This window comes from Crocodylus porosus, unplaced genomic scaffold, assembly GCF_001723895.1.
Source record: "Crocodylus porosus isolate Cpor-Errol unplaced genomic scaffold, CroPor_comp1, whole genome shotgun sequence".
Lineage (NCBI taxonomy): Eukaryota > Metazoa > Chordata > Crocodylia > Crocodylidae > Crocodylus > Crocodylus porosus.
In genome coordinates, this window is record NW_017728943.1 from 24,544,941 (window position 1) to 24,557,567 (window position 12,627).

Here is a 12,627-nt window from a genome sequence, read left to right on the forward strand (position 1 = left end):
CCCAGTACTCTTTCCTGCCATGGCAGGGGGTCGGACTTGATGATCTGCTCAGGTCCCTTCCAACCCTACCAACTATGAAACTATGAAACTCTTATGCACCTAAACCTGTTTATAGGTGGAACAGAATCTGGCCCTCCCTGACCCAAAGCACTTATATTCTTGATGAAATGAAAATTTCTAGCATAAGTCACATACTCTAGGGTCCAATTTTTTACTTCTGGAATAGGAGTCAGGAGTATAGGCATCAGATCCTGCTCCTTATCTGGCCAAAATGCCAAATTTCCTTTTAATTTTAGGAGAGAATCTCATTTGCACAAATCACACTGGTTTGAGTCTTCATTAGATTTGCTGCATGTGACCTGCGTGTGCTCTTATAACATACCTAGGGTTTTGTTCTTCACTTCTTTCTGTGTCTTGAATGGTGTTCCTGGAAGTTACTGTAAATTATTATTATTTTCTAGGATGCTTTCTATCATGGAATTGCTGCTCTCTTTTATCTGAGTGCTGCTGTTTTGCAAGCCAGCACCACGGTTGGTCTCGGAGTTTCCCCAAATCTAGCGTTGTTGTTTAAAATTTACCAAGAGGACATTGCTGCAGTGGTAAGTTTATAAAATAGCTTCCAAGCCATAACCAGTGTTTTGGTGGGGCAAACAGCATGTATGAGGAGGGGAAATTGAATGGCTCGAGAAACAACTTAATACCCACCACTTCCAAAATGGGAATTCTTCACTATCATGATGAGTGGTGTTGATTGGTTAATTCATCACCATCTCAAATGTATCCAGTTTGAAATTGGGAGCATCTATTTCCAAAGCAGTAGCCTGTGCTCAATTCACATGTCCAATGTTAAACACATATTTCTAAAGAATGATGGTGTTATACATAAACCTTGTGGATCTTCCCTAATGGCACCTTGGGCTTCATTCCCACTGGCCAGAGCTAGAGATGTGAGGCAGCTTTATTGCTCCCTGCAAAGACAGTGGGGAATGTGGTTGCTATCTTAACAGGAGATCATCTGTGGCCTCATGCACACTGAAAAATAATGAAAGCTTGTGGCCTTTTTGAGAAAGGATAGAACTGAGAGGGAGACAATTGGAAATGCCCAGCTATGAAAACATTGAATAATATGAGGCTAAAAAAATAATATAAAAAGAGTTGGCAAAACATTTTCAAAAGTATCTCAGTCACTTAAGAGCCTAAGTCCTGGTTTCAGAAGTCATATAGGCACTTAGGATCCTGAACGAACTCTATTACAGGGGTAGGCAATAATATTGGGTGGAGGGCCACTTCCTGAGTTTTGGCAAGCTATCGAGGGCCGCATGACAGGCAGCCAGGGGTGGATATATATTAATTTTCTAAATGTTTTAGGGGCCTCATGGGCTAGATATGATGGCCTGGTGGGTTGCATCTGGCCCACAGGCCACATTTTGCCCACCCCTGGTTTATTGACTTTCAGTGAGATGTAGGGGGCTCCTAAGTGACTTAAGAGCTCTTGAAAAATCCTTCCCCTAGCAACTGTGGAGCTAAATAATTGTTTTTGATCTTCAGTTTACAACAGTGCTAAAAGGACAAACATAAAGAATAATTATATATTCTGAAGCATATATTCAATCTAGGAACATAATACCTTTGTAATAATAACCTATAGATTGTGGGGTTTTTTTCATTTTAGGTATTTGCATTTTTAGCCACCTTATCATATGTGATCCATGAAGTGTTCTCTCTACTGAGATGGAAATCATCATAAAAGCTCCAGAGCTTCCAGTGAGAAATCCGATTTACTTCACAAATATCTGTTGCTAGATGATTGACCACCTTACAATGGCATTTTTTTGGTGTACAGACTGTTATATATGGCATTATACTTCATACCACAAAAAAAAAAAAAAAAAAAAAAAGCCTTTTGGAGATACCTATTTTAAGTAAAATAAGATTCTTTTTAGTGTCTTCTCTTTCAGATACCATTTGTTGGTGGGAACTGGGAACCTGCTTTATTTATCTCTATGTTTTGATACTTTTAACTAGACATTTCCTGTCACCCTAGAACAGGCTCAAAAGTTTGTATATGTCAAAGGGAATCTCCAAATTGAGTAACTTGACTCTCTCCTGGGCCTAAATATGGGGAAATCATCATCCTTCACAGGCCAGTTTCTTTGCCTTCCTCTTGTTCATGTTTTTTTCTTGGGGAGCGTTTCATCATGTCTAAGCCATACATGAAAATATGTAAACTGTGCTCTGTCACTTAGTGCCCTGTAGATGAGCAGAGCTCTGCCTGCATCTGTGGGGCTCTGCACAAGTGTTGGCACTCACCTGCTGGGATCTACTTGCAGGATCAGAGCCATATGTTGTAGCAGATTTCAGAGGAAGTCAGTGGAAGAGGACAAGTATCTTTCTGCACCTTGGGCAAGATAGACAAGGAAGGCTGTTTCTCTGACTACAGCACATAGGATCATAGGAAAGCAGGGCTGGAAGGGACCTTACAATGTCATCTAGTTCAGGCTCCTGCTCAAGACAAGATCATCCCTGACCGAACCACCCTAGTCAAGCATTCTGTAGTGTTTCCCCAAACTGGAGGCATGAGTTGAAAAAGAGCAGATGCCTGAACTGGTAAAATTCACAGCTATGAATAGAACAATTTAGACAGCCTTAGCCATTTTAGAGAGTTAAGTGCAGATGTCCTAATATTGAGGCTAACAGAAGTGAAATTTATTTCTGTGCAAGCAGGAACAGGTACTAACTCCTGAAACTCCAGAATGTAGAGGCCAGCACCTACAGCTAGACAGAGTCGCCATTAGACCTCATAGCTCCATTAGAGCAACCCCAAAAGACAGGCAATTTGTACCTAGGTTCCTCAATATAGAGTCTATTGCTTAGTTATAGGTATCTAATATGACTATTTTGATCTGAATATTTTCTTGTCCAGACAAGCAACAGACCGAGAACAAAGAAGGCTTCCTGTTACAGAGGCCTGTGGATATAAAAAAATGTGTTCATTTTAAGAAGATGTTAAAGTGGGGGGTTTTTCAGGCCTTCTCTTCAGCTTCTGTTGTGACAAAATATTTCATACACTCCGTGTAGCTGTTACCTTCACATCATAATGAGAAGCAAGAACAACTTTTCTGCTTCTCTTAGAAGCTGTGTGAAGTTTTCCAACAACTGAGATATATTGTTGGATGAAGAGAGTTGATTTTACATCCCAGGAATTATTGCTGTTGCTTTTAATCAAGTTATGAAACATTATTTTGATACTGCGCTATCAAAGTATAAACTGTAAGTTACTATTAAAATATGATTATAACAGTAGAGATAAAACATTGTTCTGAACCAGTTGTTTGGTTTATTCAATACAATGACTGACAGAGAAAAATTGCATTTGGAGTCTTGCAATAGTCCATTGCTAATAAAAAATATTCACCATGCATTTTCCAAAAAGGCCTTGCCTCTGACTTCTTGTCATGGCCTGTGGATGGGATTGTACATGCTCGCAGGAGAGACATTGGTCTGTACCAATAGGCTTGGTGTCACACCATGTAGTGGAGTGGGATCCTCAGTGGTTATGACACTTATGCAGGATTCTGAAACATCGGGGTTTTTTTGTTTTCTATTTTCCTTATTTGTCTTCAGCATTTTATATTATAATGTGACATGGCCTGAGCAGCAGTGCAGAACATATTGCCTCTACCTCCAAGTAACCTCTACATGGCATACTAGATATGCCATCATCTATGAATCAAATGCAATAAAGCTCTTTTTTTGATGGGGATCATGAAGCTACTTTTTTCTTCTGAATTGCTATTTCAACAGACTTCTGCAATGCAGGCACTTCCTTTCTGACCAACCCAACTTATTACATATTTTGCTTGATTTTCCCTAACAACAATCTTGTTTCAACTCTCAAGTTTTTTCCAGACAAAGTAGTCCTCAGTATACACACCTGCTGAATCCTCTAATTTTTCCTAGAGCAGCCACTGCGTAATTGTGTATCAGCTTTCACACCTCCAGGTCTGGCAGGAGTCTAACAACAACACATTTGCCTGGTCTGAATATGTCTCTGGTTATGGAACCTAATGAGTGTAATTAAAGAGCATCAGACACACCAGCATAAGTTCCTGTGTCACTAATGGACTCCCATGCTTGCTCATCTAACAGTGTGCTCAGCACATTAGTGTGATGAGGGGGAAGTGCCTGCTGAGCCTTGTGCCCACTCACATGCCATCAAGTCAGAGCTGGTGGAGCTATTGTGACCAGGACATGGCTTCTGGCTGGTTGGGCAGGGTAGCATAGGTCCATGACAGCCATGACCACTTCCACATGTTTTAGCATTCTTCCTTCCCCTGTTGCCAGTCAGCCGCTTTACTTTTTTTGCACAGTAGGTGCATCTACACAACACCCTACATCACCATAGTGACGCTGTATGTCCCTGTAGCAATCGCATGCATCTACATGTCACCAGCAGCTGCTTCACTGTAGTGGCATGCACCCCCGTGTTAGCATGCTGCTAATAGCAAAGTAGCGGCTAAAAATAACTGTGCGTTGTGCATACAGTGCAGACCAGGCAACTGGAGTAACAACATTGCTGTAGGGCAATGTGTAGATGCTCCCAGTATGCATAAATTTAAAGCCAAAGGGACCAGGAGATCTTCTAGTCAGACCTTTTGCATAACACAGGGCAGGGAGATTCCCCAACTGAGTCAAAACCATAGCTGGAGGGGCCTGAACTTTGGAAGGCGGAAGAATTTGCAAATCAGGGCTGTGTTCACTCTCTGACTTCCCACTCTGAATTGGGCTGTTGCAAATGCCTGGGTCCTAGCTATTCCAACTTGGTAATCTACAGCTGAGTGCAGTGGCTCAGTAACATGCTGTCTTGAGTGCCAGTGTTTCCATATCCACCCTTCTGTTTTCCTTAGCTCCAAGTCTGGGTATAAAAAAGTTTTCTTGGAAGAATTCAGTCACTGGCTGGGTCCTCCAAAGAGTTGGAAGAACAGACAGGGATGAATCCCCCACTGCTACCAGGGTGGGAGACACTGTTCAAAGAATCAGCTCCCAATGTGCCCTCAGGGGTGCAAGATGTAACTAAGCCAGAGCCATCCTGAATAATGTAGCACCCCAGCATTGTGGCTAATGCTGGCCCTGTTCTGCCCTCATACAGACCATGGCCAAACCTTCTCCTTTTCTTTCCCAGTCACCAGCCCTTCTGTTTCACCTCAGGGTCCTGAAGGATGCCCCTGTCAGAATCACCTCCTGCCCCAACAATTCCCTCCTTTCCAGTTTCCTAGATACTTACCTGACCTTTCACTGTGCCCAAACATCTGCTGGCAAGGCCAGGGATCTGTGCCATCGGGTGCTATTGTCACAAGTTCCTCCTCCCTCTGTTTAAGTCCCCAGTGGTTCCCATGCACTGCCACCACCTCATTCTCTGTGGGGTGACTTCCCCTTGATCTTGTCTCCTGGGTTTCCTGTCTCATTGCCCCATTCCCAGCCCCCACCAAAGTACCCTGCTCATTTCCCACTTGTGCTCATGCCACTATGCCCTGCCTGTGCTTCTTCATACACTAGAGACTGCTGTTTACTCAGGAATCTCCCTCCCTTATTTCTCATCCCTTCTAAAATCTACTGCCATGAGAAGTGGGTTAATATTAAAACCAATGATCCCCTTGTCTCCATGTGATATGAAGGCACCCTTCAGATGTGCCAGTGTCTCATTTGGCTACTATGAGGTCTTATTGTTTGCATGGATGACACCCCTCTCTAGGCACCGTGCCATTTACTATCATCCTGAATGTGTGGGCCATGACTGAATGCAGGCCCTGCACCTGAAGCCGGCTTGAGGGGGGAAGAGTCTGCACCCCTGTGCATTCAGTGAGGCTCAGTTCAGGTACTGGGACTGGCTCATGTGCAACTGCTTTCAAGCCCAGAGGCTGGTTTAGTGAACTCTGTGGGACAGAGGCCGTGTCCTCATTTGCCTCTGTGAAGCCCTGTTTTGGACACAGCGAAATCTTAGTCTGAAAGAGCATTTTTACACCTACATGCATCACAGCACCAGGTGCTTTGAAATGTGCCCGGCACTGCAACATGTGCAGCTGTATAAGCAGTGAAATGCGCATCAGTGCTGAGAAAATGGCGGCAGCACGTTTTTGAACTAAAACACCTCGGAGGTGCTTTAGGTCAAAAGTGCACTGCATGCTGATGCGCATTTTGCCACTTATACAACTGCACGAGGTGCAGTGCAGCTCGCCTCAACTCGCATGTGAAACATACTTGATTAATGGAGTCTGCTCCAAAACAGCAGATCTCCAGTGTGTATAAATGCCCAGAGGTGCTAAGAGTTCTTGTCAGGGGAGTTTTGGAGCCAAAGATGATGACAGACCTAGGAAAAGCCAGTGGCTAAGCCAAGCATTCTCCTTGCACTCTCCCAAAGATGCAATCAACCATTTTCATGGAGTAATGCAGCTTCAAACCAGGGTGGTGACTGTCCAAGTAGACAGACCAGCACTACTATGCCAGGCAAACTGACAGAAGATTTGCTGGCTGGAAATGCAAGGCCAAGGAGACTTGTTCTCCAAGCCAGAGGCAGAAACAAAAGACGAAGAACTTTTTGGTTACAGACTTTGCCAGAGGCAGATATTAGCCTGGCAGTGCAAGCCAGGTGCCTCCTGCTGCTCCTTTCCATGGTGCCTGGGGAAACAGGAGACCAGCCTGTAGGGCCTTAGCTATTTCTAACGATAAAGTTAACCACAGTGCAGTGGATAGAGCTAGCCCGCTCTTTCCTTTTGAGCTGTTCTGCATCTGTGACTGCAGCCTCAGGGTTCTCCAAGCTGCTGGTGGGCTTGTGGACAGAGGATACTGAGGCATGTTCTTCTAAGTATCTACCTGGTCACAACAGCTGCAGATAGACATGCAGCTCCTTGCTCTAATTCATGAATCATGAGGCTTCGCAGAAAGTGCTATGAGTTACAGTGATCTCCCCAACCCAACAGATGTTTGAAGGAATCAAGCTGCACTTTGAAGCCAATCCAGGAGGAGCTGCCTGTCTCCAGCCTCTCTCCCCCAGACCTGCCTCTCACCTCTTAGCTCTGGTGCTGTCTGCAGAATGGGATGGGGAGAAAGGAGGGAAGGGAGCTCTGGACTGGGGTTTGTCCAGCCTGAGTTGAAGCGGGGTTGCATGGATTGCAGGGGGGCTCCAATCCACATGCTGCCCCTCCAGCTCAGGCTGGGCAAACCCCAGCCTGGAGCTCCCTTCCCCTCCTTTCTTCCTCTCCCCCCCTGCACACAGCAACAGGGGTGGGACTGAGGTGCATCAGTCCAGCCCTAATCAGCACAGGAACAGACAGAAGTTAATGAAGTTGCTCCACTTTGAAGCACCTTCATCTGACCCCTCATTACATGAGGGTTAATTTATTGTGCAGTCAGGCACTTTTAAAGTGCTCTGCAGCTATGCATTTCTGTAAGGGCAAGGCTGTGAAGTGCTTTCAAGGGGCTGATCATGCAACAAAAGTAACTTCTGTCAGTGCCCAACAGGGAATAATAGTAAGAGAACTCCTCTGTGTACGCTTGGCTGCCTGCAGCAGGGGGACACCAGTACAGGCAGGTCTTAGATGGGAACAGTCACAGAGAAAAATGCCAGGCAATGGCTCATAAACCACTGAAACTGCTGCTCAGTGCAGTGGAGTGGTTAGAACCAGCCAGGAATTAACAAACTGTAAATAAGCATGGGAAACATCTGATGGGGGAGCAGCTCTCCATGAGTCTCTCCCCGACCCCAGCCACAGTGACCCATGAACTACAACTGACAGGAATAGGTAGGACTGAATACCCGGACACTGGAGCAACTGCATTCAGCTGTGGGCTCTGTCTAAAAATGGAACTGCTGGCTTTTAAAGCCTGCACGACACAATCCTGCCTACCACAAATAATGAAAAATATGTGGAAGAACCACTTACAGTACAGCAAATTCCTTTGTTGAGCGCCATTCCCCAGTACCATCGTGTTCACCTGCTAGGGGGTGTGTGCGTGTGTTATAGCTCTAGGAATGGCTCCATTTTGAGGTGTGGCAGAAAACTGCCAGCAGTTTTATGGTACAGTTTATATTATTTGTGTCCAAGAATCACCCTTGCACAGTAATCTGAGAGTCAGAGGAAGAATATTTTTACACAGAAGAATGAAGGGGGAGGAAGAAAACTGTAAAACTAAAGAAACAAAAAACGGTAAAACTAAAGAAATTGCTTTGGTAGTTCTTTCTTTGCCCTCATAAGGAGGTAGAAGACAAAAAGATACTAGATTAACACAGACTGGAAAGGAGGTTTCCTCTGGAAAGGGTGACAAAGGACCCTGCAGTGTCCAGGCCTCACTGACCCGTATTCTTCTGTGCCCAGTTCTTTTCACGGCCTCTTTGACTATTTGGTAAAAACAGGCTCTCATAAGGGACAGTGAGAAGAAAGGGGGCTTTTGTCTCCTTTGAATGCCTCGAGCCACCTCAGAAGCAAATAAGCCTGCTACAGCACCTAGGGAGAGCCCTCGTCCCTAAGAGAACTCAGGTTGAGTGTGCTTGGTTGCTGCCTTACCCTGTAGGCACTTGAAATCTCTCTGTGCCCAAGTCTGTTGTGTTAAGTCTTCTGGACACTTACATTTCTCCCACCAGACTTTCACAGGACCACTCAAATCTGCTACCACCAGGCTGAAAAAGACCTGCATTTTCAACAAAATGTGTGACCCTTAAATTCAGAGACAATGTCATTGCAGAAACCTCGCCAAATGAAGGATGCTACTTGCTCATACCTTCCAGTTGCTCAGGTGAATTGGTAATCTGGTCACTTCAGTGACAGCTGATGATAGCAGACACTTGACAAAAATGCTGGTTCCACTGGGACTCCATGGGGGCCACCACTCAGCCTGCTGTAGGCACTGCTGCCCAGCCACAGGCCCAGGAATTTCATCACAGGTCAGCCAGGCTCTCAGGGTGTTGTCTGTGTTGCGTCAGGGTTTGAGGGTACTCTTATGTAGAATTTACATTATGGTGTGTATGAGACGGTTTGGATAAGGATGATCCCACCTCAGGCAGGTTTGGAGTAGGTGGCTTCTGGAGGTCCCTTCCAGCCCTTTTACAATTATGATACAGGCAGTCCTCAACTTACAACATTTTGAGTTACAACATTTTGCACTTGCAATGTTTATAAATTGACACCTTGCTTCAACTTTCTGACATCAGTTTCGACTTTACGATGCTTGATCCAATGCCATGCCACACCAACGAACAAGTTTGCTGCATCACCCACCTCTCTGGAGAACATCAGTCCAAACTTCCTTGGGCATTTTCTTTAAGAAAGCAGACAAACTTCAGCCAGGACTCCTGAGAAAACTCCAGCCAAGAGCCCTTCAAAAAGTTCAGCAGACACCTCAGAGAAGTCCTTCCAAATCAACATGATTGCTATTTACAATATAAGCACATTAAGGTAGCGATCTTACTTATCTATAATTGATCAAGTACAAAATTCCAGGGCATTTTTAGTGAAAATAAGGTATCAGGCCTTGGTTCAGAAACCAACCCCCACCTTTATAACATTGTTTCCTATGAGAAAATCAGTTCCGAGTTACAACATTTTGACTTAAGACGCAGTTTTCAGAAATCAGCTGTGTCATAAGGACTGCTTGTCTGTTGATTCTGTATTCAATGCCTCTTTCTCAGGACTCCCCAAGAAACAGCCTTATTTGGTTTCCCTCTTCTGAGAAGACCCCCTAAAGCCAGCCCTGAGATGGCTTCTCGAGGGGCAAGTCTTTGGTTTTGAGACCCTGGCTCCTCTCAGTGCCTGGCTTCCCTATTGATCTGTAGCACACCCCCCCATCCTCTGAGACCTCCTTCTTTTTGTCAGCTCCCAGGAAGGGGGGGGGGGCGGGGTTCTTTTTCAAAGAGGAGGAGGCAGAGTGCCAATGTCTCAAACAACACAGCAGACTCTACCCCAAAACAGTCTTTTTTGTGCCATTCCAGTTCCCTCTGTCCTTCCAGGGACTCCCTGGGACCTTTTCTCTGACCCTCAAACTACTCTTCATCCAGCTCGCTCAGAGCCTCATTCATGCCCCTGTCCCCAAGTGTTCACAACACTAACGGCAGGCTAGAACTCAGGCCACTTTGCCTCTTTCATCACACTAAAAATCTGGAGAAATTGACGTGAAAAAATCACTTCCCAGGGAACACTGCTTCACCTCTGCCCAGCTGTGGGCGCCTGCTTTAGGTTCCAAGACTCCTTTCCCACGAGCTTCCATGAACAATTTTCCTCTCTCTATCAATTTGCCCTTTGGTGCATGTGCGTGTGATGCTGTAGCAGGCACACATGATAGGTACACTCTCGCTGTCAGATGCAAAGCTGTTGCAATTCAAAGAGTGCAAATAGCTTTGAACAACACTGCTGGAACACCGGGAGCAGAAAATTCAGATTCATGTCAATTTACATACAAAATGGCTTGGGAAAAGGAGATGTCTATTAAGAACTTGCATTCCCAGAGCCACGTGTTAGATTGGCTAAAAAGAAGCAGCAGTGCTCTGTCATAGGTAACTAAAAGGTGTGCCCCCTTACCTGAGTGGCGCCGGAGGCAGACGTAGCAGCGGGGGCAGCAGCAGCTAATTCCCCCTAAGGTAAGTGGGGCAGAGGGAGCCGGCGCAGCGGAGCTGGATACAGTGGGGAAGCCCCCTGGATGCCTTTTAATTGAGCTGGTAAGGAGCCATGTGCAAACAAAGTGCGCTGGTGTTTGTGCTGGCGGGCAAGCAGGATGGGCCAGGAGGAAGTCTTGGTAAGGAAAAGGCAAAAGCACCACACCAATAAATAAAAATTGTGTGGATGCAGAGTGCTGCTAGGGCCCCTGCCCGCGGGCCGCTGCCTACCCGGAGCTCCTCTGTGGCCTCCACCCAGACACAGCCTACAGGGGGCTGGCATCACCTGCCCCCTGGCCTGCAGGGGATGCCCGGTGGGGCTGGGGGGACAGGGAATGGGGGCCCCCATACTTGCCCTGCAGACACCATTCTTAGGGCCTTGGAGGGGCAGGTGAGGGAGCTCCAGGAGGAGGTTAGCAGGCTGAGGGGGATCAGAGAAGCAGAGGATGAAACTGATGGGTATTTCCTTTCCCTGCAGGGCCAAGCACCAAAGGAAGAAGAACCTTAGGAGGTGCCTTCCACAGCAGAATGGCAGGCGGTCACCTCCAGAGACAGGATTGCTCACGATGGTGCAGTACCAGCTCCCCCAGTCCAGCTGGGGAACAGGTATGAGGCCCTGGCGACATTGGAGGAAAAGAAACGTGAGGAGGAAACCTCTGGTGAGGAAGTCATGACACGTGAGGTCTACTGTCTCCCTGGAGCATGGATTCAGAATATGATGGAGATGATCCCAGCCCTCATCCAGCCCACTGATTACTACCCCATGGTCCTATTCCATGTGGGCACTAATGATGCAACCAGAAGCAGTTCAGACCGCCTGATGAAGGACTACCAAGCGCTGCGGGTCAAGCTGAAGGAGATAGGGGCACAGGTGGTTTTCTCATTGATCCTTCCAGTGAGTGGGCATGGAAGACACCATGAGACCTGCATCTGGGATGTCAACTTGTGGCTTTGGGAATGGTGTCTTGTGGTGGGCTTCAGCTTTCAGGACCATGACCCTCACTTCAGAACAAGAGACATGCTTGGGTGGGATGGGCTCCACCTCTCCCCCAAAGGTAAGCGTGTGTTCTCTTCCAGGTTGGCGGATCTCCTCCGACAGGCTTTAAATTAGGCTTCTCAGGGGAAGGCGGAGGATGGGGATGGAGGGAGCCACAGAACACTGAACCAAGAGACACCCACAAGAACTGCCTGGCCAAGTCAGGTGACAGCCCAAGAAATACTCAGGTAAGAAACAGGGACCTGGACCATATGGGGATTGTGGGGGAGGTGCATACACTCTCAGGAAGCCTTAAATGCCTCTACACTAAGGCTTGCAGTATGGGTAACAAGCAGGAGGAACTTGCCCTCCTGCTGGCTGACACAAACCCAGACATAGTGGGGCTCACAGAAGCATGGTGGGATCCAATGCATGACTAGGTGGTGAACATCAAGGGCTATAGGCTGTATAAGTGGGATAGAACAAGGAGGTGCTCTACGTCAAAGAACAATACACATCCTCTGCAAACAGCGCTGGGTCTGATGTAGGGCAGACGGGGGTGCTCTGGGTCAGAATACAAGGAGGTCAGGGGGGAAGAGACCTAACAGTGGGGGTCTACTACAGGCCACCTAACCAGGGAGAAGAGTTGGAATGGGAATTCTCAGGTCAGCTCGCAGAGGCAGTTAAGTCGAGGGACGTGGTCATCATGGGTGAGCTAAACTACCCAGACATCTGCTGGGAAGAGCAGTCAGCCAGGTCTGACAGCTCACGTAGGTTCCTAGCCAAGATACAGGACCTCCACCTAACTCAGGAGGTGGAGGTCCTGTGAACTGCCTTGCTGGACCTGGTCCTGGCCACAGGCAACAACTTGGTGAGGGGACTGCAGGTGTTCGACCATCTGGGCAATAGCAGCCATCGCCTACTGGAATTTACCGTCCAGCTCAGGGTGTCAAAGGCCTTCAGCAAGGCAGCAGCCCTTGACTTCAGGAGGGCCGATTTCAATGAGGTA

At 46.9% G+C, this 12,627-nt stretch overlaps 1 protein-coding gene across 1 annotated transcript in view; it reads left to right on the forward strand.

The window, feature by feature from the left end:
• The window catches only part of MAL (mal, T-cell differentiation protein), a 37,849-nt gene extending 34,522 nt beyond the window's left edge, over positions 1-3,327 (forward strand). Inside the window, exons 3-4 of the mRNA XM_019549033.1 lie at positions 462-599; positions 1,673-3,327. Of these exons, the coding sequence (XP_019404578.1) occupies positions 462-599; positions 1,673-1,747 (213 nt within the window). The 3' untranslated portion in view covers positions 1,748-3,327. The remainder of the gene's footprint in view (positions 1-461; positions 600-1,672) is intronic.
• The last annotated feature ends 9,300 nt before the right edge of the window (positions 3,328-12,627 follow it).